We start from the raw sequence: 26,986 nt of genomic DNA, 5'->3' as shown, positions 1-26,986 counted from the left end.
AAATGTAATCAAAAGCTCCACAACATTGTTGCAAAGAGCGAAGTTGTATTCCTAAAGTTTCAGAAATTGTATCTCGGCATCTTCCACAGCAAATGAGTAACAACTGTACATCTAGGAAGACCTTCTGAGTCTCATAAGATTCAATGTTGTTCTGTTTACTCAATTGCGATATGTACCTCTGACAGAGGAATGCATGAGCTCCAGTTACTCAGTGGTGTTTTTCATGGGTTATGTTATGGGTAGGCAAACTAAGGCCCGGGGGCCAGATCCAGACCAATCATCTTCTAAATCCGTCCAGCAAACTGTCTGGGAATCAGCGTGTTTTTACATGAGTAGAACGTGTCCTTTTATTTTAAATGCATCTCTGGGTTATTTGTGGGGCATAGGAATTCGTTCATCCCCCCCCCCCAAAAAAATATAGTCCAGCCCCCCACAAGGTCTGAGGGACAGTAGACCGGCCCCCTGCTGAAAAAGTTTACTGACCCCTGGTTATGTCATGTAGTTAAGTGCAATCTCTCGCCCCCCACCCCAAACTCACTTTTACATGAATTCTTTTGCCCTCAGTACATTGGCAAATGGCCATCACATCAGTCAGTAGAGAAACCTAAATTTCCAGAAACTAATCAGTGCTCCCCAGGGGAAACAGAACGCTTTAGCAAAAGAAACAGCCATTTATTTAAAGAATTGCTTCTTATTGTGGCACCTGGCTATTGAGGTGATGAGTTTTAGCTAAAATGACAAATACTATTCAGGCTGGCCTTACCTCCCCAAGGGCCCTCCAGATTTTATAAACCGTTTTCATCTGCAAGATGATTGGGGATTTGGCCAGTTTTCTTTCAAGATCAAAAGGAATTCCAAGATCAAAAGAAGATTCTTGTTGTATGTGAATGTTTCTCTGGTTTGGGTTGAATTGGAGAGATTTGTGGCCTAGTTGGGAGGATGGAATGTGGGGAGGGTAGGAGAAAATGAATTTCATCAAATAAACATAGCATTACAAAATGGGCCCGAGTCTGTGCTGTGTAGGTAAACCTTACCTGAAGAAATAAAAAGTGAGAGGAGGGGCTGGTGAAGCATGTTGCCGGTTGGAAGGGGGTTGTATCTCTTTGAAGCTTGACAAAGTTTATTCAGCTGTCATTTTGGCTGGTCATCTGTTCAGGGCTGGCTACAGCACCTGGATTCCCTTGGTAGTTACCAGGGAATCAGCACCATGACAAGGCCCATCATTGATGCTCATTGTCCTCACTATATTTCTGATGCAACACTACCTTTGGAGAAACTGGAGAATTAAAATGCTAGTCCTCAGCAACCAAATGCTGTTGCTGCTACATGTGACATATTAAACTGTGTGTGCTGTAATGAGTCACACTGTACATACTTAAAGTATGGAACTCATTCTCACAAGAGGCAGTGATGGCCACCAATTTGGATGGCTTTAACAGAGAATTGGACGAATACACTGGGCATAAGGCGATCAGTAGCTGCTTGGCATAATGGCTTTCATTGTCAGAGGCAGCACGTATCTGAATATTAGTTGCTGGGAATTGCTTCTGTGTAGTGGAAGTGCTGGCTTTGGTTGGACTAAAGTGTTGAACTAGGACTGTGAAGACCCAAAATCAAATTCCTACTCAGTCATGAAGCCCACTGGGTGACCTTAAGCCAGCCATGCTCTCTCAGCCCACCTCACAGGGGTGTTGTGTGAATAAAATGGGGGTAGGGTGGAGAACTGTGTATGCTACCTTGAACTCCTTGGAGCAAAGTTGGCATTTAAATATAATAATAAATATAATGTAATCATCAATAGACTAATGGAATTAGCTTTTTGACAGAAGAGAGAAAATAATTTGGTTGAAAGACAGACATAAACTTGGAGCCCATCATTCAGAAGTTTGAAGCAGAATATAATAGTTTCATTCATATACTGAGAGAAGACCTTGAGAGGCTCAGAGCTTTTGAGCAAAAGGATGTATAATATTCATTGTGGAATCATCTCCACAGTTTCCTTTATAATCACATTTCTACTGATATTATTATGTATGTTACTCTACAATCTATATTATCTTGACAGCGATCAGGAAATTTCCCTTCCCAACCCAATTATTTTTAAAAGACAAGAAGCATTATTTTTGATAAATACTTTATTCGTTTCCATACCCTGTAAACGATCACGCAATGTGAGCCACGGCCAAGAAATTCAGTAAGGCATATGATTATTTCACAGTGCTTATTATGGAACACATTGTCCTTTTTGCCATTAATTATCATGGTAATGAGTCACAGGAAATATTAGAAACAACATCTTGTGCACACCTTTGTATCTAAATACAGTAGTGGTGAAAAAGCAGTAGTAACAGAAGATCATGTGAGTGTATGGAAAAAAGACACAATTAATTCCCGGTTAATTCTAAATGCATAACAAAATAGTTAACTGCGGGCCAAAGGAGATATGACATCTGGGTGAAAGCAAGTAATGTGCACAGTTTAAAAAAATGTCAAAAAGCCATTATGGGGGGGAGGAGAGGATATCGGGACTGTTTTCAATCCCCCTGACTGCTCCTGATAAAATTACCTCTGAAGCAGCCAATGGGAGCTCTCCCCTTCAGAACTAATAGGAGTTTTGGGGAGGGAAAATTTTCATTGGATTTTGAAGTGGGGGATATGGTCAAATCTTTCCCTGTGCACCATGCTATCAACATCACATCGAATTTGGTCCTGAATTACTGTGTTAAAAATCTCATAACGGTCTAAGTAAAAAATATTTAACTGCATTTAGCTGCCCATGTGCTTGTTCACATCTCCACACACGTATACATGCCCACATGTAGACCAAATGTTGATTTGCTTTTCTTACCAAACTTTATGCTGCTTCGAAGTAAATAAACTCTAAATGAATACATCTTAATACTGGTCTTCAAATATCGGAAGGGCTGTTATTGCAGAGTATGAAATAGGCTTCCTCTCCGTTGCTCTGGAGATCAGGACTAGAACCAACAGGTAAAAATGGCAGGAAAGCAGATTTTAGATCTCTGTTTAGGCAAAACTCCCTAACGATAAATGTGGTTTGACAGTGAAGCTGTGCACATGCTGTAAATATAAAGATGACCGCCCCCTGGAAAGAATTCTGATAGCTGTAGTTAGTTAAGTGCTGAGAATTGTAGCTTTGTGAGAAGTAAGCTACAGTTCCTCAGGAGGTGGGGGTCTTTCCTTTGCTGGAGATATTTAAACTCAAAAAATCTTCATTTTCTGCAAAAGAGGTGTTTGTTGTTGTTGAAACAGGGAGAGTGGGAACTTCAGAAGAAGAAAAATGTGGGACTGGTGTGGAGCCTAAGTTGATAACAATATCTTTCCCCCCCAAAATTATATCTATGTTATAAAAGCCTTGCTTCTCCCTAGTAATGGTGGGGCTCTTTCACAAAGCGGAATTTGTCAAATTCGTACTTTCTGAAACAAAGTGCACTTAACCAAATTTTGTGATGCAATTGTTTCACCAATTAGAGTTGACAAAAATGCACATATTAGGTAAAAATATGTATAAAAATGAATATATTCTTGAACATAACATATAAAATGCATTATATGGCTAGAAATTGCTTGCAAAAAAAGCGTATATTAGTCAAAACTGCATATGTGTATATTAGACTAAATTTCCACTGAAATGCTGAAGAACTTTCACGAGGATCTTAAAACAGAAAATTGTCAAATTTCTCTAGAAATATGCAAAACCAAATTTAAGATTGGAAAAGTGAGAAATACAGAGAACCAAAAATTGACAGAAGTATCAGTGAGCAAAATGGGATTTACTTTCATTTTTGTTTTTGCATAGGATTGCAGGATTAAGAACTGATTGTTATTGGAATGGAATATTAATGGAATTGACAAGAAAACCACATATTTGGTTCCTAAACCTGTATTTATTGAGCTAATACAAATGTGGGGCAAAGAGGATATTTGCCAGTGAGATTTGGTGGGTGATAAGGAAGAGTGCTTAAACTTTCTTATACTAGAGGGGCCACTAGGGGCGCATCAGAAGATGGCTGACAATAACATCTCTCCGACCCACACGAGGTAGTTTGGAGGCTGTGATGGGAGTAATAGCCTCCCTACCCCCCCAGGATTGTGGGGGGTGGCTGCCCTTGCCTGCTGTGCCCTATACCACCCCCGAATTTGAGGGGATGGGGGCACTAGGCAGAATGCCCTTCTGTGGATATCGGCGCTCCTGGACGCTGCCTCTGATCCGCGCCTCTAGCTGCAAGAACCTCAAAAGAAATGATTAGGATGAAGCGAATGCACATATTTCAAGGAAGGAGGGGGAGTAAAGACTGCTAACAGAAGAGATCTCTGATAAACGAGACGAGTCGGAAGAACAAGAATTAACCAGATGAAGACACACCAAGACTCGGTATGGCAAAAGGACTGGATGGGGGAGGGGGAAGAAACTTTCCTTTCTTTCCTCTATGTGATTAAACAAGAATCCCCCCCCCTCACAAGTCAGAAATGTCGTTTGAAGGACTTAAGCTGTGGATTTATGTCTGTGTGGAGATAAACTTTCTAACCAAAGCATGCTTTAAGAAGAGCGTGGAATGTATAAGGGCTTTGGAATGACGCAGTTAAAAATACCGTCGCCATATTGGGAAGTTCTGTCGGAGGATTTACCGTATTTTTCGCTCTATAGGACTCACCAGACCACAAGACGCACCTAGTTTTTGGAGGAGGAAAACAATAAAAAAAATATTCTGAATATCAGAAGCCAGAACAGCAAGAGGGATCACTGCGCAGCGGAAGCAGCAATCCCTCTTGCTGTTCTGGCTTCTGGGATAGCTGCGCAGCCTGCATTCGCTCCATAAGACGAACACACATTTCCCCTTACTTTTTAGGAGGGAAAAAGTGAGTCTTACAGAGCAAAAAATACGGTAAGTCTGGGAGGAGAAATAGAGAAATAGAGCTGTTTTTATATTGTGGGTGAAACTTCTCAGAGGGACTTAATAACGACAGTTCTGTGATTAATGATGGAAAGAGCAATGTTATTTATGAATGCGATGATATATGGAAACCATCTCGATTTGAGGATTGGATAAACGGAAAATTCACACAGGATTATTATTGGTGTTTATCGGCTTAAGGAGATTATCAGAAGAGATCGTAAAGAAGAAAGAGAAAATATACGAACAAGATGAGATGCGGAAACAGCAAGATAAGACTGGATGGACATTAATGCAGTAGCAAGAAGATGATCAGAATCCCCCTTCGGATCTTGAAATATGGGTCCCCTCAACAAAATTTAAAATTCGGCTTTGTAATTCGGAATTTATGTGATGTGATTTGATTTGATTGGTCGGTTAATAAAAATTATTTAAAAAAATAAATAAACTTTCTTATACTTCTCTCCTGCAAATGGTTCTCCCGCCTATCTTCCCCTCAGCTGAACTTACTGCTTTGGAGCCCAGGTGGGTGAAGAAACAATTCAAATCACTGGAAAGGGCATTTGTAGGGGAGAATCAGCAGCTGGAGAACTTCTTCCACTGCTGTTTCCTTTTAAGTTCCACCAGCCCTCATATTTCCCTTGCAAGGAAAACACGGAGTTGGGGACACCATATTTTCATCATGTGGTTCCACCTAAATAAGGAATTCATGATCTAGGCTGCAGTATTTCTATTTTGTTTTGCTGTGGTATTAGGCAGTCTCCTGACATAATATGTTATCCAACCCAAGTTAAACACATTTAAAGCCTAATTGATTTCAATAAAAGCAAAAGCCACATTCTTAATTATCTTCTACAAGTTATTATCTTTCATTTGCTTCTGCTAATAATTGTATTTTTACTCTAGCACAGCCCCTCCCAACCTTGTGCCCTCCAGTTGTTCTGGATTACAACTCTCATCAGCCCTCAGTCCAAAACATCTGGAGGACACTCAATTGGGGAAGGCTGCATGAATCATTATTATTTGTCTGCTTCTCTTTCATTCCCATCTTCATGTATTGGTCTTTAATAACCAGTGTGATATTTTTATTACTCCTTTTTGAAGAGGAGCCCTCACAGCTGGGATTTTGTTAAGTTTGCTTGACAACCATACTACAAGGCTCCCTGATATTTTGTGCTGCCATTAATTTAAAAAAGCAGGTTATGATGCTGTGCAAGATTTCTGCTGTTTGGTGGAATCCAACAAAAGGCAGAAATGGGTTTACTGGATTGAGGCCAAGGTGGCTGGTTTGTCCTCTGTCAACACTTTCATATTAGACAACAAGATCAACATGCCATGCTAAAAATCTGAACTCTAATTTTGGAGAACATTATCGTGAATTTGGAAATGATTGAAACCTCATATCTGAACATCACTGGATGGATGGCTGCTTTTATGGTGTGAACTATCCCTTCTTTTCACTTTGGGGTTTTTCTTCGTAAGCAAATTAAGTGCAGATCTCCAACGCTGTAGGGCTGATTAGAAGTACCGTAATTGTTATGAGCATTTTAATAGAATCCAACCTTCTAAGATTTATGGCAGTCAATAGACAATGTTGAGGGAGACAAATATTCTTTGAGGTTTTGTCTGTCACTGCTTAGACTCCCTCTTGGTCTCTGTCTCTGTCTTTCTGTCCCAACTTCATAGAAGGATGGACTAGCAAACCTGCCCTCCACGCTCTCTTAACATCTGGCCTTTATATTGAGCACTGGTCTTTGAAGAGGGTGAAAAAGAATTAAATAGCAAAGGCATAAAAACAAACGTTTCTGAGCCCACTTCACAGAATACATCTATATTTTGTGTGTCCCTTTGTTTACTTTGTTCTCACACAGTTCTCTGTAAGGAAATCCAAGTCTGCAAGTTATCCTCATGCCCCAGAAAGCCCAATGACAGATGATTCACTGTGCTTTAATACAGATGTGAGAGCACATCTTAAGAAAATAGCTCCTGTATGCTTGGGGAATGTGTGAAGGGCACTCAAGTAAATTCTGCTTGGCTATAGCCACGTTATGCACTACACTGAGTGAGGTGGCAGAATTACAGATTGTACCACCATACCAGTGTTCAACAGCCTGGTGCTTCTAGATGGTTTGGGTTTTATAATTCTCATCAACCTCAGCCAGCACATTGCATGACTGTTGTTTGGAGAGCACAAGATTGGTGAAGGGTGAACCACGTAATGCTAAACCTTTTTCACATTGTGCTAATTAAAGCCTGTTGACTATTAAAGCTCTATGATGGATTTAGGGGTTGTTATTATTTCTGTATAGACCATAGCTTTTTTATATTAAAAAAATCATCATGGTGTGTTTAGAACATAATCAACCACTTCAACCATAATATACCACTTTTTTGGGGGGGGGGATTTGTAGAACGCTTTTTTTTTTGCAAAATCTCAAAAAACATTCTGACAGCTGAATCCTGGCATATGGCAGCTCTAACCAGAAGCAATGCAGTTCAGAATTCAGGCATGGTTAGGATTGTACTGTTGTTAGTCCGCCACCTCATCAGAGCATAAGACAAGACCTGCTGAATTGGTTCAAAAGTTCCTCTAATTTAGTACCCTGTTCCCAACAGTGATCAGTCAGATTCTTCTGGAAAGGGCCTTCACATCCCCCTTAGTTTTTTTGTATTCAGCAGTACAAATGGGGACGTACAAAAAACCAAAGTTCACTGTTTTAATTTGTATGCATTCTCCTCCTAAATTAAATAGTTTTTTAAAAAAATTTAAACATTAATTAGTGTGCCAAAAACTCATCTTCCTAAATATAAATATATAATGCTTTGCTATGTTGCGTGTTCATGTTCAGGGGAATTATTTTAAATTGACGCCCGCAGATAAAAACAAGACTACTATTACACTGGTAAATATCCTGGAGGAAATAATATGCAGGAGGATTTTGGAAAGATCTTGGACATTCGGCTACCAGCACCCTGACCATGGACTATGCTGTCTGGGACTGATGGGAATATGAAAACATTTGGAGGGCCACAGGACAGCTGACAACATCTGGAGGGCCACAGCACTGATCAAAAGTTCCTCTAATTAGGTATCCTGTTCCCAACAGTGATCAGTCCCTGTCTTAAAGGGACCGCTTTTCTCACTTGTGAATTGTTTCGCTGAGCGACAAAGCAATATTGGCACACACTTATCAAATTATGTATATTACTAGGGTGCCTGAATAATTTGACCATGGGTACTATATGCAATTTTCTGTTCTTCCTCAGGCAATAAGGTGTCTTGAGCCAGCCCTGAACCTTCAGTATTCTCTTTAAGTCATGCAGATAAAGGTGATTTCTTTTACAGTGCATCTATGCATATACAGTGGTGTCCTGCAAGACGAATGCCTCGCAAAACGAAAAACGCGCAAGACGAAAGGGTTTTTCGGTTTTTGCGTCGCTTCGCAAGACGATCTTCCCTATGGGCTTGCTTCGCAAGACGAAACGTCTTGCGAGTTCTTGCGAGTTTGTTTCCTTTTTCTTAAAGCCGCTAAGCCGTTAATAGCCGCTAAGCCGCTAATAGCCGTGCTTCGCAAGACGAAAAAACCGCAAGACGAAGAGACTCGTGGAACGGATTAATTTTGTCTTGCGAGGCACCACTGTAGATGCCTTTTGATATCCTCTCTTCTTCAGTTTTTCAATACGGGGGTTCTATTTTGGTATAAACCAGGGGTAGGCAACCTAAGGCCCGGGGGCCGGATCCGGCCCAATCGCCTTCTAAATCTGGCCTGTGGACGGTCCGGGAATCACCGTGTTTTTGCATGAGTAGACTGTGTCCTTTTATTTTAAATGCATCTCTGGGTTATTTGTGGGGCATAGGAATTCGTTCATCCCCCCCAAATATAGTCCAGCCCACCGGCCCATGGTCTGAGGGACGGTGGACCGGCCCACGGCTGAAAAAGGTTGCTGACCCCTGGATAAGCAGTCTTATTTCCCTTGGTTATCTTCAGCTTGCTGCACAAACATTCTATATCTATAGTTATTTTTCTTTATTGACAGTATGCCAACATTGGTTCATTTTTTAAAAAGAAGTGTTCCCTTTCCTTCCTTCCTCAGTTTTATTTTCCTCACATAACTTCATTCAATTTTGCTTTCAGGACCGGCCTCACCATTAAGCAGAGTGAGGCTGAGGCAGCTCCCTCAGGCAACTGATTTTGCATGTTATGCAAGGGCAGAAAAAAGGTTAATTTATATACTTGTTGTATTTATACTCCCAGAGGGGAGGGGTGGAGAGGCACCTATGGGATTATCTGATTTAGGAGCCAAAATAACTAGACCAGCCAAAGTTACAATGCACCTTGACTGGGAATGTTGAAGCGACGTTTGCTGTTCTGCCTTAGGCAGAAAAGTGATTTGGGCTTGCCCTCTCAGAATGGAAACCATTTCATGTTTACTTGAAGCTAATAAGTAGTCCAAAGAAGTAGTCAATTTTAAGTAAACTTGAAATAAAGGGGGTGGGGTGGGAGAGAGAAATCAGGTTTACTTGAAGCTAATAAATAATTCAAAGACTATTTATAGGACTATTTATTTATCAACTTCAAGTAAACTTGAAGTGTTTTTCCTTATCCCTGAGAGGGCAGGCCCAAGTCACAGATCAAAGCCTATTTATTTATCAGCTTTGTTCAAGTAAGCTTGAAATATTTTTCCTTATCACCTCTTTTATTCAATTTACTCCACTCTTTTTTGGTCATAAAACAATAATGTCTATGTTTCCTTAGGCAGCCTATAGATTTCTTACATTATTTTTTAAAGTACTGTGTATTTATTTGTATATGCTCCTCCTCCTCTATACTGTATGAATCTTCTGTGTTGTTGCTATTTTTCTCTGACAGTGCATGTGGAAATTTATTTATTTTTTAATCCCAAAAAGAAACATAAATAGCATAAGAAATGCTATTTTTATTGATCTGTTATTAATGCCTGTTATTTATGCAATACAAATTGAACATATACCGTTAATTCCCCCCCTTATTCTTTCCCTGTTTTTTCCATATATTTTAAAGTTGCTAAATGTTCCTTTTCTTCATAGTTGACGGTTGGTTGAGATTCCTGCATTGCAGTGAGGTGGTCTAGATGATCGTTGGGGTCCCTTCTAGAGATGGGAAGGCCTGAGAAAAAACCCAGAAAAATTGGGGGGGGGACCCAGTCCCCCCCAAAGCCATTTTTTTTCTGTTTGGAAAAAAACTGAAAAAACCCTGGTGTCTCTCCCCACCCCCCATTTTTCCAATTCCCCCCAGGCCTTAGATATTCAGTGTTTTCATCTCAATTTAAGTTTCCTCTCTTTTTCTATTTCACTATGGATTTCTGCCTGACGTATTGCTTTGCTGCCCTATCCTATTCCTCATCGCGACAGACACTTTATATTTAAAGAACATTCAAGCAGACATTTAAAGCACACGGCATATTCCAAAGAATCCTGGGAACTGTAGTTTATGAAAAATACCTGGAATTGTAGGTCTGTGAGGGGGAAACTGCACTGCAGAGTTATTGGAAAGTACCCATTGCTAGCAGATGTGTTGATTAACCTGTATAGATTAAGCAAGAAAACTTGCTTAATCAACACAGCCTGCAGAGCCCAGGTATTTTTGGGACAGAGTTTGAATTAATTTGGTAAAGAAATCACATCTATTTTAGCACAGGCTACCTAAAAGTGGAGATATTGAGATGAGATTTGCTGCAGTGACAGAATGTATTTAATTTTAAAAAAATAAAAGAATGAAAGAGGAGTGCATTTTTTCACAATGGGAAGTAAATGTAGTTTGTGATGTAGTGACGGGCACCAATTGTGATGGTTTAAAAAGGGTTGGATTCATGAAGGATAGCTCAGTTGGTTAGAGTGTGGTGCTGATAACACCAAGGTTGCAAGTCTGATCTCTGTAAGGGACAGCTGCATATTCCTCCACTGCAGGGACAGGATCAGGGATGTCCAACCAGTAGATTGTGATCTACTGGTAGATCCCCAGCTGATCCTGGTAGATCATGGGATCCTTAAAAAGGTAAAGGTACCTCTGACTGTTAAGTCCAGTCGTGGACGACTCTGGGGTTGTGGCGCTCATCTCACTTTACTGGCCTTGGGAGCCGGCGTTTGTCCGCAGATAGCTTCCGGCTCATGTGGCCAGCATGACTAAGCCGCTTCTGGCGAACCAGAGCAGAGCACAGAAACGCTGTTTACCTTCCTGCCGGAGTGGTGCCTATTTATCTACTTGCACCTTGACATACTTTCGAACTGCTAGGTGGGCAAGAGCTGGGACTGAGCAACAGGAGCTCACCCCGTCGCGGGGATTCAAACTGCCGACCTTCTGACTGGCAAGTCCTAGGCTCTGTGGTTTAACCCACAGCGCCACCTGCGTCCCCACATCATAGTAGCAAAGTAAAAAAAGAATATTTGTGCATGTGAGAAGTGCTTGTGGAAAAAACTAAAAAACTCTGTGCAATTCTCCCCCAAAAAAGCTCAACAACTCTGGGACTCCCTCCTAAAAAAAGCTCAAAAATTCTGGGCAGTCCACCCCACGCATGCTCCTCTTCCCTCCAATGACAATGGGTAGATCACTGCCAGTTTGTTTGTTTTTTATACTGGGAGTAGATCACATTCTCTTGGGAGTTGGATATGCCTGGACTAGATGATCCTCAGGGTTCCTTCCAACTCTATGATTCTATGATTTCTTTATGGGTAAAGTCATTAATGGCTACTAGGCGCAATAGCCTTTTGTTACCTTTTGTTACAGAAGCAGTGCACCTCTGACAACCAGTTGCTGCGGACAACAGCAGGAGAGGTCTATTACCTTTGTATCTTGCTTGTAGGATTCCCATAGGCATATGGTTAGCCACTGTGGTAAATAGGATGGGCTGGATTTGTGGCATGTTGTGTTGATATCATACTATTCAGTAGGTGTCTGTGGAACTAAGTGCGGCCATGCTCCCCGCTTCAAAGGAGATGCAGTGGTCATAATAATTTGGGTAAGGGCCACTCTTTTCTAGGACCTTGGGTTGGCAGTTTCAAGAGGCTTTTATCTTCCACCCTTGACAGAGAGCTAACTATAAAAGACTGAGCAGTAGCTTGTCTCCATCTGCCCTATACTATTTAAAAATCTTCTTTATTGCTACATGGCTGACTTTCTGGAATGTGCCTTTTGTAGCTAGTCAGTGGCCCATGTTTCTCATTCAAACTTGTAATGTGCAATATAATACCACTTCTGAAGAGAGATATAATTCCTTCTTGACATGAAATCTGCTTCTTTTCACCTCTCTTGTAAATACCCTTTCAGGCCGTCAGGCTGCATCTCCTTTCTTTCCATTCCTTGTCACACTTGCTAGGGCAGTGGCTGTCTTGTTTATGACAGCATTTACCTCATGAAATATATCCCATAATTCATGCAGTTTGGGAGGGAGTAAAAGCCAGCCAGCCAGCCAGCTTCAAAAGTTCTTGGCTTCCTTTGCAATGCACATAAGACAAAGAGGCCTAGAAGACACACTTATGGGTCTAATAAGACACAGAGTCCCCGTGGCATCCCTGGTTTTTGATTTAGCAGTTTGGGTTTCCCATACGGCAGTAGCAGACTGTCTGAAATTGTCGGCAGTGACAGAAGGCACAAAAATCGCAGCAGGGACGAGATGGTGGCTTGCAGCTTGACCAAGTAGGCACACAGTTGGGTGGTGGTGGTGGTCTTGGTTGGGGAGGCTTTTTTTGCTGTGCCTTTTTCTGAGGAGGGGAAAAAAGGATGAAAAGCTTAATAATTCTTGGCTACAATAAAGTATAATAAGAGTTCCAACAGTGTAGGGTTGCCATAGTTCAGGACACCCCAAAGGTTGTTGAGGTTTTTAAAGGAAAGCCCGCACAATTTTTCTATTGACTTGCCTAAGATCCAAGACAAAGCACATTTCCCCCTGGACGTCAGTTCCGCCTCTGAAATCCTGTTAATGTCTGGGAAGATCCAGATGTATGGCAGCCCTGCAACAGTGAGGATTTGTTGCTCTTAAAAAATCTACTTAAAATAAAACCCCAGAGAAGGGCCATAGATCACTAGTAGAGTGTATGCTTTCCTTGCAGAAGGTATTGGGTTCAATCCCAGGCATCTCCAGTAAGCGTGAACTGAAACCCTCAAGAGTTATGGCTTGTCAGGGTTGACTGTACTAGGTTGGTCTAACCAATGGTCTAACTCAGTATAAGGCAGATTCCACTGTTTCTACTGGTCTGTGAAGCTGGTAAATGTAGAATATCAACATTCTTGAATAATAAAAAAGCTTAAAGAAAAAAACATTATTGAAGGTCAGGAAGAAAGTCTGCGATCCATTTTTAAATCCAATTTTTTGCATACCGTCAATTACCGTAGTTTTACTACTGATATGGGTAGTTCTCTGGAAATAAGCTTAATTTCCTATCTAGTTGTTCTGCTGAAGGCAACCATATAATTTTTCTTTTAGCATGTCTGACATTCACAGATAATCTCATGGTTCAATTGATCCGACTGTATAGATTCTCATTTAGTTCTCTACTAGCAGTCAAACCTAATATCAAACTTGTAATTAGTGCCAACCCTGCCCCCCCCAACTGTGGGATATAAAGCTGTCAGTCAAGTCCAACATTCTGAGAGGACTAACTGCCTCTATGTGGCAGGCAGTTTTGTCAGTTGGTAGGCTGCTGCTAGGAGTGTTAACTGGTAACTGCTCAGATGCAGTCTTCTCATGATTCACTACTATCTAGTATATAGTTTATCTCTCATGTAACCTAAGCCTGCCTTCAGGAACAACTGTGTAAACCTGAATGAATCTGAAAGTAAAGTAGTTTATGTTAATATAATTCAGATTCATGTGTGTTTTCTTTAAGAGGGACAGAAAGGGATTATCAACCAGGAAGGTATAATTATTGATAGGACTCAAACGAGTTAGCAACCCTCTTGTTGCTGCATAAACTCAAACAGGGCATCGTTTAAACTCTGCTGAATTATATAAACGTTCCCACACGAAGCATATCCAATATACAGGCAACCCCTGATTCACACTGGGGTTATGTTCCAGATTATCATGCACTTGCGTGAAATCATGTGCAATTGAAACACTTCACATATGGCACATGTGGCCACCATCTTATTGAAGCTAAGTAGTTCTAGCCAGAGTGGCAACTGCCTGGGAATCACAGTTATGCTGCCTTGGCTTCCATGAAGGATATTGTGTGTCTGTGTATGTATGAACTTTGGACTAAACTAGATGTGAGGTACATACCTTGCTTTTTTCTTAACTGATTTTAGAGTGTGAAGACACAGAAAAGTGAGTTATATATATAAGTACAGAGATACTGTACTTGTTAATATAAGCTGCTAATGTAGATATCCCCATCAGCAACAGAAATGTAAAAGTGAGAAGTCCTATAACCGGTTACTGACAACTTGAACTATTTTGACCTTGCTGACTTTTCAAGATGTATCACTCACCTTCATAGATTTCCTTTTCTCAGCCTCATTCCTGCTGAGCTTCAGGGACGTTTTGGTTAAATCTTTAGAGGGGAAAAACGTTTTATTAAAGGTGTTACAATGCACGAATGTGTAACATGAAAGTAGATACTTAGAGAGACATGGATTTTCTCACATTGCTTGTCTCTGTCCCCTTATTCCAAGTAATGTGGCAAATTACAATATGTAACATGATGACATCACCCTCTGTGTCACCTCACATTTTGCTTACTTCAGGGGTAGGTGATGTAGTACCTTCCAGATGCTACTACAACACCATGTTTCGTCCCCGTGAGTCCAAATACAGACCGGGACAAAGGATTGACTGATGCCCCAAAGAACTCAGTTGCAGGGATTCCAAAGAAATATGCACAAAATGGCAAAGTGATCAGTTCAAGTGCTTTATATCAATATACAGCAATGCAATGCAGGATTCCTTGCTGCTATACCTCAGGACGGACACTGAAACAGCAAGCACCATGGCTTTGTTTGTGACAGGCCAATCGTATATGGGCTACTTATATAAAAAGCCAGCTACGTAAGCTGGCCCCAATTAACAACCCCTGGCTTAGAGGTCCGTTCCCCAGTCCTATCCATCTCTCAGAGCCTCTCAGACAGGCAGCCAGCTTGAGACTTTAAAGCTTCAAAGCAAGCAGATAAACATATATGAGTTTATTTTTGCAGTAAATACCAATTAGTCCTGGGGTTACCTTGACTACCAAGATAGTGTTTACAGGCCTTCCGGGACATTTGCACCATTTGGTTCTATACCCTGCCACCTCACCATCCCTGATCATTGGTCACATTGACAGGGCCTGCTGAGTACATTTGGAGGGGGGTGGGCTACTGTATTGCCTTTTATATGCCATACATCATGAGATGTCAATTGTAGGGTCCGAAGAACTATACATACAAAAATATACTTATGAAGAAGGGGAGGTAAAGAGATGGGGAGTGATGGCAACTCTATGCTTCTCATATATCTGAGTACTAAAAAACGTTCTGGGTAACCCTTACCGAATTATATAGAATCTAGTGCAACCACCTTGCTCCATGTGTTCATTTGATTTTGAGCATGCCAGGTTTGCTTGAGCTTTTGAGCATTCAGCTTATCACCAGGTGACATTGCCTATAACTTTCAGCACTTGGAGACATAGCTTCTGCAACTCTCCTATTTCTCCAACAGTTCTCTAACCCACCTCCTTTCTTCACCTCTTGCAGGTGAAAATAATCTCCTTAATAGGCTGGGTGGAAGTATGACATTGAAGAATTGGGTAGGTTTGGATGTAATGAGAAGCCATGGTTTCCTGCTGTGTCAGGTGTGGGGAATCATTGGTCCTCCAGATGTTGCTTAACTACAGCTTCCATAATCCCTGGCTATTGGCCATGCTTGCTGCACAGATGCTCTTACAAAAATATAGTACTGCTAAAAATCATTGTAATTCAAATCAAACCTGTATACACCACCTGGATATAAAGCCATAACTGACCCTCTGCAGACAGACAGATGTGATCCATGTGACGCTGTCAAAATCCTATGTGGGCTGGGAGTATAAAGTGCATTGGGGCAGACAGGAAGGAATGTCTCTGCGTATGTTGTACCACTGAAATCACTGTTGCCCTACCACTTTCCAGATCAAAAATAACTCCACCCAGGAGAAAAAATGGCTGTGGGGAAGTACCCTTCTCACTCAGCTGTACATTAAATTACCTCCCTTCTTCTGCTTTATAGCAATTTAGCACAACCTATGTCAGATCATGTTTCATCTAGTTCCTCTCTTGGAAATCTCATATAATAGATAATATGCCCTTTGTGTTTTAAATACACACTGAAAAGCCTTATGGTTCTTGTTCATCATTTCCCTACTGAAGGATGTAATTGAAAAGGCCTACAAAAAGAGAGGTCACACCTTCTATCAGCACTGACTTCCAGCACCTCGGCTGACATTTACTTTTGTCTTGCAGCCTTTCATCTTCCTGAATGCATCCATCGCTGCTGCTTCTAGGTCCTCAATTCCATCCTGATTTGCTTCATGTGCTCTTTGTAACTGATGATTACTCAAGAGTATAATGATCTCCATGTAATCCTGATGACAGTAAATCTATACTGATAGAAAGTGTGAAGCATCTTTTTACAGGCCTTTTCAATTACAGTCATTTCTCATTTGTCTATATTTGTTTCTAATATAAGCAACCTCGCTTATATGCTCCCTTGCCCTTGCAGGGATTTATTTACACATACATCAATGTACATAGCAGACACATGCAAGGGTACTAGACATGTACCTTGTCTCCTTTCCTCTCTCAGTACCTTACAGTCTAGAGTTTGGAAGTAGGTCTGAGTTTGGAAGTAGGTCTTTTTTGATTTGTTAGAAAACCCAAGGCTGCAAAACAGAGAATTTTTCTCTGCCACTCATAAGAAGAGCCTGCTGGATCAGGTCAACGGCCCATCTAGTTCTGCATCCTGTTGTCACAATGAACAGCTAGATGCCTATGGGAAGCCCAAACATAGGAACTGAGTGCAAGAGCACTCTCCACTACTGTGGTTTCAAGAAACTACTATTCAAAAACATCCTGCTTCTGGCATAGCCATTGTGGCCAGTAGCTAGGAGCCATTCTTCATGAATTTGTCTAGCCCCCTTTTAGAACCACTGAAGTTAGTAGTCATCCCTGTGATGACTGTGGGAGCGAATTCTATTGTTTAACTATGTATAAAGTAGTACTTTCTTTTGTCTGTCCTGAATCTTCAAACATGACTTTGCATTGGATGTTCCTGAGTTCTAGTGTTACGAGAGGAGAAAAAAAATTCTCTATCTACTTTCTCCAAGTCAGGCATAGTTTTTTTACTCTCCATTTTCTCCCTCCTTTCTCCCCTTCATCCTCTCTCTCTCTCTCACTCTCATATACACACAAGCACATGTCCTATTCTGCCATCATCCATTCATTCTCGCATGTGCAGGTCCACTGGGTAGAGAAGCTGAAAGTATCATTGGAGGTTTGGGCAGTTGTTGCTATCCTTCCCATCATTGCATCTGAAAAGCTAGCTAGAATGGATCTTGGAAAGCAGTTGTTTCCTCAGTACTGAGCAAGGAAGAAAAGTGAGCTGCTTCTTTGTTCTGATAATACTGTGGTGTTCCTCCACAGATGGCTTGTTTTTCTTCTGTGCCGGATACATAGAAGTGATCTATTGCTCCTTGGCAGCTCACTTTGGGAAGGAAAGAACCAAAGAGGAGGCTAGGCAGGGGATGTTCTATGGCCTGGTGGTTCTGGACCCATTCCAATACATCTAATTTTAGCAACTGCCTGTATATCTTCATTTTTCCAAAGTGGACTTCATTGCCATTACAGATGGCTTGTGATAACACATCTTCTACCAAACCTCATGCAAGAGATAACTGAGATCCAGTTGACTTTGTCAGAGGAAGTAGAACACAACTCTGCTCCATTCTGGTAGTAGTGAACCTGACTTCAGCAGTCAAGGTAATTATTGAGATTTATTTTACACTGCTTTTATACTGCACCCTTCAGTTATATTCTATGATGGTTTACAAAAATACTTTGAGTGGGATTCACCTAAGGAGCCACATCTGCAGAAACCCTTGCAAGGGCTTCCACTTGCACAATGGAGCTTTCCCTCATCTTCTCCCCTTGTGTCCCTGAAATTACCTTGTGTGTGAGAGAGAAAGCCTCCAGAACAGCACATGGGGAGGAGGGGGAATCATTCCATCTGGCGAGCTGAAATGCTTCTGCAGACAGAATGTTCAGAATAGTGCTACATGGAATTCCAACCGATATAGCTGGCGTTCTCATTCAAGAGCATTATAAAGGAAAGCGAATTCCACTATTGTCTTTTGCAATGTTCTGTGATTTATTCCCAAGCATTTAGAAGTCATGACAATCCTTAACTTGGGTAGGCTGTATTCTGAAATGATAGCAGATTCAGGTCAATTATGAAAGCCATATTTTGCTTAGATGTTGAGCTTTCCCAATATCAAATTTACTTTACTCTCAATTTAGTTCAATTAGCTATTTGTGAACAGATGGCTAATGTAAATGTGTTTCTATTAATCCCAGAATGCCTATGAAGAGCCTTTATAAAATTAGCCTTGAAGTTTTGATTGACTCATCTGGTAACTCTGTGATGTGGTGGAGTTCATATGGGTTCAGTTTGAGTAGTCCTGGAAAGCTACCCCATAGCTTTATGCTTTTTTTAAGGATGACAGAGGCATTGGTGGGATTGTGACGATTTGAGCTAAAGTGCAAATATAGCTAAGGGATTTACATGGATTCAGTCACTCAGTATCTAATAGGAGTATAGGCTTTTGTTTTTGGAAACGTAAAATTAATCAGCTGAATTTGAGAGGTGTTCCTTTCCACTCCTACTTGCCTGAAATGACGGTATTAGTTTATTTTAAAAATAAATAAATAATGGCAGGGCTCAGTTCCAGATTAGGTCCAGTTTGATCAAGGCTGGGCTACAGAGTACCAGAACAGAGGCAGAGGTAAAAGAGACACAATGAGTTCTTCTTTCAGAAGTTGCATGCCTCCCAGTTCTGTTTTTAAGATTCCAAACAGAAGACTTTACTGACCTACTATTGAGATAGGTGGGAGATCCGGAAACTTGATTTTGTTACTATTTACCGTACTGTTGACAGCATTCTGCTTTTCCTCAAATACCATGTAAGAGTAGCTGGTTATGAGCAAAGTGCAGCAGAGAAGGAAGCCAAGGAGGAAGTTCCTATATTCCATTCTGGTGAGAGAGAGAAAGAAAATAACACCCTATTAATTTTTTGTATCAGTCACATATACCTGAGGGAAAAGAGAGTAGTGCATATAATGTCAACGTATACAAATATTTTTGCAGCGTTTCGTTCTGTCCTTCCAACTAGTCACCTTTGCTAGAATGGAGAGAATGTAAGACCTTAAGCACACAAACCCTCTAGAAAGCCCTGGATTCACTTCTGGATGAGTTTTTTAGAAGATAAAAAGGCATCAAAAAGGATGCCAACTTTTTGTTGTTGTTGCTTTGCTCTGTTTGCAATAACCTCAGTTACTCACATCAGTATGGGGGTCAAAGGAAGCAAAGGCTGTTGGGTTAAAGAGGCAAAATTATTACAATAGGGCAAAAATAGCAATCTCACTTTCATTTACTGATTAACCTTGCATCATCATCATCATCATATTTTTTTATTTATATCCCGCCCTCCCCAGCTGAAGCCAGGCTCAGAGCGGCTAACAACAGTAAAATAATACAGCATTCTAAAAGCAATTCATTATAAAATCAGTTCAAATCAAATTAATGGGCTAGAGTTCTGCAAAGTAGCCAGAATATTATCACCACTGCCACAAGATAGGAAACACCTTTAAAATTTTGTTTCTATGACAAGATCTGTTTAACTATATTTTTGACTGGCTCCAGGAAGAAAATACATGCAATGTAATTGAAATAACTATGATTTGGCCTCTACAATTCGAAAAAAATCTGGTATACCAGAACAGGGAATGTAAACTGTAAACTGTTGTCAATGTGCAAATAATTAAAATAGAATTAAAAAGGGCTCCTTTTATATCCCTATGCCCTGTTCCTGCTATGTTGCATTCTTGCAATTTCTCTTTGTTACTGTAAAGTAAATATTTGTCACTGCCTTTTGCTGAAACAATTGAAGTTATTGTTGAAGCATTGTGAAGACATACATAAGAGAAAATACGAAGCACCTGATTGCTTGCATAAGGCAAGAGGAAAGTAAAGTATGGTAAAACACAAACACAGCTTTCTTTAATCCATGAACAAACAATTAAACCCAAGTGAACACTATCAAATCAACTGAAAAATTCCAGTGGTGATCAAATTTAAGCAGCCATTTCCAAGTCAAACACTTCCAAGTTTATCCATTCTTAAATATCAACTTAGTCCCATAAAAACTGCTGAACACATTTAAACTCAGTCATATTAACAACAACAACAACAACAACAACAACAATTTATTATTTGTACCCCACCCATCTAACTGGGTTGCACTGGCCACTCTGGGTGGCTTCCAGCATATATAAAAACATTAAACCTTAAAAAGCTTCCCTAAACAGGGCCACACTAAGAAGCTATTTTTAAATATCCCCAGAGTTAGGGGTGAGAGCTATGTATATAAATAAATGGAGAGATCCAGTATTTTATTGTAGCTGAGATTTGACACATCTCCTCAAAACCATAATGGCGCTCCCCACCCTGAAAAAACCCAGAGCCAAATGAAGATAGGTTGTAGGTTGTGGGTGCTCAGTGCACACTGGATGCTTTTGGACTGTTGCAGGAGGATGGGGAGATAAATATTTGGGGAGAAATAATGGAACGGAGGGGCTGAATCACTATATATAGTAACATTTTATTTCAGTGCCCCACTTCTTGTTTTCTATTTTTAAATTGAACTTGTACACTGTCTTGAAATCCAGTATGGTAAAACACAAACCAACACTTGTTGCGTTGTGGAATATCTCCATAATATTTTGCACAAAACATGTTAACCACAATCCCACACAAGGTCAAGTATGCTTAGGTTCAATGAAATCAGCTTCATGCTGGTTTGTATCACCCATCACAACAAGTTATAGCCTGCTATAATTATGCAAATTGTTTTATTACCCAATTGATTAGGGGGGAAAATGACTCTCAGGGTCCTTTCCCACTCTACAGTTCTATGGTTTTGACAGCTATCAATAAACAAGAACACAGAAAAGGTTTGTTTTCAGACTTTTAAATAATTTTTTTATATGCCCGTCTACCTTTGGGAATGTTACATATTGAGAACACATTCAAACCAATTCTCACCACATAATCCCAGAGAAGACAAGGTGCAAAGACTTGTGTGTGATGTGTATGTCTGTGTGCAGGATATAGTACATTTTAATCATTATTCATGAATGTTAAAACCATCCCACATTGAATATGTATTATAAGATTCATGCTATTTAAGAAATAGGCCTTAAAAAACCCCAACTTAAGCTCGAAACACCACTCATATACATATATTTTTGCTTCATTCTTTTTCCATCTAGCGCTTTATGCAGTTCTTAAACTCAGAACTAATCCTATCTGTTACAGTTAGTCTGCATTGATTCATCACAGTCCATCACAGTTATGAGTGCAGAAGCTCACTGGAGTCAAAGGGCTTCGGTTCTGTGATGCATTATGGCTATCGGTGTGTTCTAGATATGATGTGCATAATTCGTTAAGTATAATAAATCCCCTTCTGTTTTGCAAGTGCATCAGAATCCATTCGTTTCAGGAAAACCAGACATATATCAATTATTCATATTATTCAGTGCCTCCAGATGGCCTTGATCTCTCAATACAAATTATTTCATAGTTACCTTCTCTGGAGCAGCTCTCTAGGACTTCTCTGTCCTCTCCTTTCAGTTCATTTGTAAAGAGCAATGAGTCTGTTCATTGGCATTAAATATTAGTTTTTAAACTTGTTGACAGGGGAAAAAAGACGACCACAGAGCAAAGCTCTATCAGTAGGGAAATGCACAGTGAAAGTCTGTGATCACGCCTTCTTACCAATAATATATTTCAACTCTAGGGCATTTTTCCATTCTGGAAAATTCACTGGCACAATGCCACATCTTACTGTAATATGGAACATAGCCTGGGCCAGCTGATTGCTTCTGTTAAGACTTTGTCTGGGTTAATAAAACTACACTAGCTGAACTAATTTAACAGAACATATTTAAATTTTTGCAAATATTGAATTTAGGCTCACATAAACCAGCTGAGCTCTTGTTGAAATCAATTTAGCTCAAACCATCTGTAGCAAAACCAATGGATTTACAGTATTTTTCCATGTATAACACTCCCCCCCCCAGTATAAGACACCCCCTATTTTTGGGAACTCCAGATTAAGAAAATGGGGGGAGATTGTGTCCATGTATAAAATGACCCACAATTTTGAACATAATTTTATTTATTATAAAACCTCATCTTATACACTGAAAAGTACAGTAAGTGCTATGTAAACTGGTTTAAAGAAGAATGACCAGATAGTAAGTTTGCACTTGATCTGCTGCTATAATGTAGAGATTTATGGGTTAGGAGCAAAAATGAATCTGAGTAAGTAGTGCTAAGTTACACATCACATTGAAACATTAGTCCCTGATGCTTGTGCTGGAAAGGGTATCCGGTAGACAATTCCAGATACTTCGTTTGCTCTTCTCAGCCATGGCAAGGATGTTCACACATGTCCTAAGTTGTTGTGGTGGGCATTTTGCCAGGCTGGCACAAAGAGGGGAAATACATTAATTGAAGAGGGCATCTCAATGCACACTCCTTAATCATCTCTAGGATGACCTATAGAATGCTTTATGGCTCAGCCACACTTCTGCTTATCCCATGCCTAGGACGCATGGGTCTGGGTAGTTTACCGCTTGTCACATGCTTTCTAGACACAAGTCTGAGTGGTTTTCTGTTTACTCTACCACTTTCTCCAGGAAAACCCATTCTTTAGCACCAAACTGGAGCAAACATCAATCCGCAGAGAAACTGATGTTTGCTCCAATTCCATGGTAAAGATCAGAGTTTCCCAAGGGAAGATGTCAGGATAAGCTGAAGTCTGTCAAAAAAAGAAAGAATGAGCTGAGATGCAGAAGTTTCCAAGTGCAGTCTCTGTGTAAAAAACTCATGACAGAATGTAACCTTTGTGGCATGTGGCTTGCCTTGGCCTTTTTAGGACTGTTGTGAAGGTTTTCAAAAAGAGTTGTTTATTAAAAGGAGCTATAGTTATGATAAATATTAGTCCGCATAGTATTTATGAAAGGAGTAACCTCAGATAGTCTTAAAGGAATTCTACTTTGTTCTATCGTGAAAAGATAGCCAACCTTTTATCCAGCTTTCTAATCGGTACTGATGGCAAGAAGATACATTTCTTGTACAAGGAACCGGACAAACTTCGTGTGTGTTTGTTTGTTTGTCTGTATGTATGTGGTGTGTGCGTACGCAGTACCTTGTGTATGTAATAATAATAATAATAATAATAATAATAATAATAATAATAATAATTTTTTATTTATACCCTGCCCTCCCCAGCCAAGGCCGGGCTCAGAGCGGCTTACAAGCAATAATAAAAACAAGATGAATGATTACAACTTAAAAACAAAAATAAAATACAACATTAAAATAATGGAACATTAAAATATTAAAATGTAGTCTCATCGCAGGAGGAGAAGGAAAAGAAAAAAGAAAGAGAGGGAGGGAGGGAATCAAATTGGCTCCAAGCCAAAGGCCAGGCGGAACAACTCTGTCTTACAGGCCCTGCGGAAAGAAATCAGATTCTGCAGGGCCCTGGTCTCATGAGGCAGAGCGTTCCACCAGGCTGGAGCCAGAGTTGAAAAGGCCCTGGCTCTGGTTGAAGCCAATCTAATTTCCTTAGGACCTGGGACCACTAGGGTGTTGTTATTTATGGACCTTGAGGCTCTCCGTGGGGCATACCAGGAGAGGTGGTCCCGTAGTTACGAGGGTCCTAGGCCGTGAAGGGCTTTAAAGGTCAAAAGCAGCACCTGAAATCTGACCCTGTACTCCACCGGGAGCCAGTGCAGCTTGAAAAGCACTGGGTGAATATGCTCCCATGGCAGAGACCCCGTGAAGAGCCTCGCTGCAGCATTCTGTACCCGCTGGAGTTTCTGGGACAGCTTCAAGGGCAGCCCCGCGTAGAGCGAATTACAGTAGTCAAGCCTGGAGATGACCGTCGCATGGATCACTGTGGCCAGGTCGGGGCGGGAAAGGTAAGGGACCAACTGCTTGATGCGGTGAAGGTGGAAAAATGTCGCCTTGGCTGTTGCTGTAACTTGCGCCTCCATGGAAAGGGAGGCGTCAAGGATTACACCCAAACTCTTAACGGAAGGCAATGGCACTAATTGGGCCCCCGCAAGAGAAGGGAGTTGGCCCCTCTCATCCCCATGCCATCCCGACCTAGCCATAGGACCTCTGTCTTCGAAGGATTTAGTTTCAATCGGCTCCCACGAAACCATCCAGCCACAGCTTCCAAGCATCTGGTCAGTGTGTTCGGGGCCGAGTCGGTGTGGCCATCCATCAGCAGATAGAGCTGAGTGTCATCAGCATATTGGTGACAGCCCAGCCCAAAGCTCCAGATAATCTGGGCAAGGGGGCGCATAAAGATGTTAAAAAGCATCGGGGAGAGAATTGCACCCTGCGGCACTCCACACACCAAGGAGTGGCGCGACGACATTTCCCTCCCTAGTGCCACCCTCTGTCCCCGACCAGAGATAAAAGAGCACAACCAGTTACGGGCTATGCCCTGTATCCCCACGTCTGCGAGGCGGTGGTCCAGAAGATCATGATCGACCATGTCAAAGGCTGCTGACAAATCTAAAAGGATCAGCAGTCCTGACCCGCCTCGATCCAGTTGTCTACGGAGATCATCTGTTAGGGCAACCAGAGCCGTCTCTGTCCCAAAACCAGGATGGAAACCGGACTGAAATGGATCTAATGTAGGACTAAGAAGGAAACATAAAGCTAGAAAGTATATAAAGATTCTGAAGACTGAGTTCTTGCAGTTACCAGTATTGCTCCAAGAGCATGTTATCTCCTTTGTTGCTTGAGAAACTAATTCTTCTATAAGAGCTATCTGAATGTTTGTCAGCTAGCCCATATTCACTTTGCATTAGGATTGCCATATTTCAAAGAGTGAAAATCTGGACACAAAAGTTTTCGATGAACGAATCCCAGCTATGTCCAGGAAATTCCGGATGTATGGCAGCCCTACGCTGCATATTTGTAAAAATATAACATTTCCAAAAAAAACCTTGTGTGTCTAGATTTATTTTGGGGGTTTTATATTTTATCCTCACAAACACCCTGTAAAAAGCTATAATTTATATCATTTGCATATATCATTTGCATTCTTCCCGGTAAGCAATGTGTTCTGGGCAGTTAATGATAAACTGAAGCTGAAATAAACCCTGAAATTTACTACCAACTGGGGTCACGGGAAGCTGAGAACCACTAGTATTAACCCTACAACTGGGATCATGCTTGGAGTTTGGGGCATGAAGAGAGTAGGCTACTATCTAGCATACCCCAAACAATGTTTCGGTCAGCTATTTATAAAAAGGTTTATTCTACTTTATGCCAGTCCCCCCAATTCACTGCTCATGCATAATACAGTTCATGTTATTTCGAACAAGAACATGCAATCAGCTTTTTGTTTGTTTGTTGTTTACAACAATTTGGGCCTCGTTTAGAGATGCTTTAGGAAATCGATCTTTGTGAATTTCAATACAAATTGACCTGATCTGAACCACCAAGACTAATGTCCAGATAGGAACTTACAGTGCAATCCTCACCATGCCTACTCAGAAAGAAGTTCTATCGAATTCAATGATGCCTACTTACAGGAAAGTGGTGTTCGGTCTAAGCTATCCACTGGCTTTTAGTTTTGATGTCAAAAGTATCAAAATATGTTTAAAGCATGTATTTTGAGAGAAAATGTGTTTAGGAATGCATTTTTAAATACTTAAATGAAAATTGTCATTATTTGGCAGATTAATGTGGAAACAGGTTGGGTGCAAATTAATAGACTATTTCGTTTTATTCGGAGTGATTTCAACGGGAAATTAATTGGCTTTCCTTCTACGAAATTACATAAATTCTATTAATTTCTAAATACACCATTGTTTAGTAGGATTAGCCCCTGTCACTACGGTATTAATCTTTATTATAAAATATCAGTATTACAATTTAGTCTCCAGTCCTTGAACTGTACCTGGAAGGAAACTAGATGCCAGTTATCTGATACAGAAAAGTATAATACTGTGGCTTTAGGCTTCATAAGTGTTTATCATAGTGGCAAAATTCAAGGACTGAAGGATACAATCATGGAGCAAGATGTTCTCCATACTAGATGGCACATTGACGTTGATAATAATAATAAGCAAACAACTTTTTTAAAATGACACATCTGGCAATGATTGTCTGAATTGCACTAATGTCACACAGGGTGAGCCAAGTCAGCGTTATCAAGTTGTGTGAGAATTCATAAACAAAAACAAGTTGCTGAAAACCTAGATGTTGTAAACAGCTTGCCTAAAGTTCTGTCCAGTATGAAGGATCCAAGAGGATAGGTAGTTCAGTTCCCAGTGATACTTGACGTGACAATTGAAACACTTTTGTACAAGGGCTCAGACTGTTTATGAGTCTTACAAACCAACCAACCAACCAACCACTCCAATATATCTGAATGTGGAGGGATGCAAAGAACATTCTGGGAAACAATAGGGTTGGTGCCATCTTATGCCATTCCCACACATATATTAATCTTCGGGGGGTGGGGGGGAGGCCAAGTGGAAAGTTTTCAGTGGCTTGAATGCAACACATAGTTGTCTAAATCACACAGTAACAGTCTATCTAAATTGTTAGTAGCAAGACAGATTTCTTCCTTCATTCTCTGTGGATTATTTATCATGTTTATATACTGTCTTACTTCCAAGGCAGTTTATAATTTAAATTACTAACACAATGAATGATGCAAAATATTCTCAGGCTGATTTCAGGAGCTGATGACACTAGCTCCCTAGCTTCTG

At 40.7% G+C, this 26,986-nt stretch overlaps 1 protein-coding gene and 1 long non-coding RNA gene across 4 annotated transcripts in view; one reads left to right on the top strand and one right to left on the bottom strand.

The window, feature by feature from the left end:
* Positions 1 to 9,834: 9,834 nt before the first annotated feature.
* Positions 9,835 to 26,986, bottom strand: part of ASIP (agouti signaling protein) — an 81,850-nt gene continuing 64,698 nt past the window's right edge. Inside the window, exons 3-5 of the mRNA XM_083619254.1 lie at positions 18,991 to 19,151; positions 14,384 to 14,445; positions 9,835 to 12,654 (exon numbers count right to left, since the gene is read on the bottom strand). Of these exons, the coding sequence (XP_083475380.1) occupies positions 12,478 to 12,654; positions 14,384 to 14,445; positions 18,991 to 19,151 (400 nt within the window). The 3' untranslated portion in view covers positions 9,835 to 12,477. The remainder of the gene's footprint in view (positions 12,655 to 14,383; positions 14,446 to 18,990; positions 19,152 to 26,986) is intronic.
* LOC310764843 overlaps positions 12,668 to 26,986 on the top strand; it is a 51,776-nt gene continuing 37,457 nt past the window's right edge. For 2 of the 3 annotated variants that reach the window (XR_014549263.1, XR_014549264.1), the window contains exons 1-2: positions 12,668 to 13,728; positions 17,750 to 17,881. This is a non-coding gene — a long non-coding RNA (uncharacterized lncRNA). Of the gene's footprint in view, positions 14,220 to 17,749; positions 17,882 to 26,986 lie in introns of all 3 variants that reach the window. The other variant, XR_014549262.1, reaches the window with a different exon arrangement.

The sequence above is a fragment of the Podarcis filfolensis genome (genome assembly GCF_964270895.1).
Source record: "Podarcis filfolensis genome assembly, chromosome: 6".
Taxonomy (NCBI): domain Eukaryota; kingdom Metazoa; phylum Chordata; class Lepidosauria; order Squamata; family Lacertidae; genus Podarcis; species Podarcis filfolensis.
The sequence above is the reverse complement of the archived record's forward strand: the minus strand, read 5'-3'. Positions and strand labels throughout refer to the sequence as shown.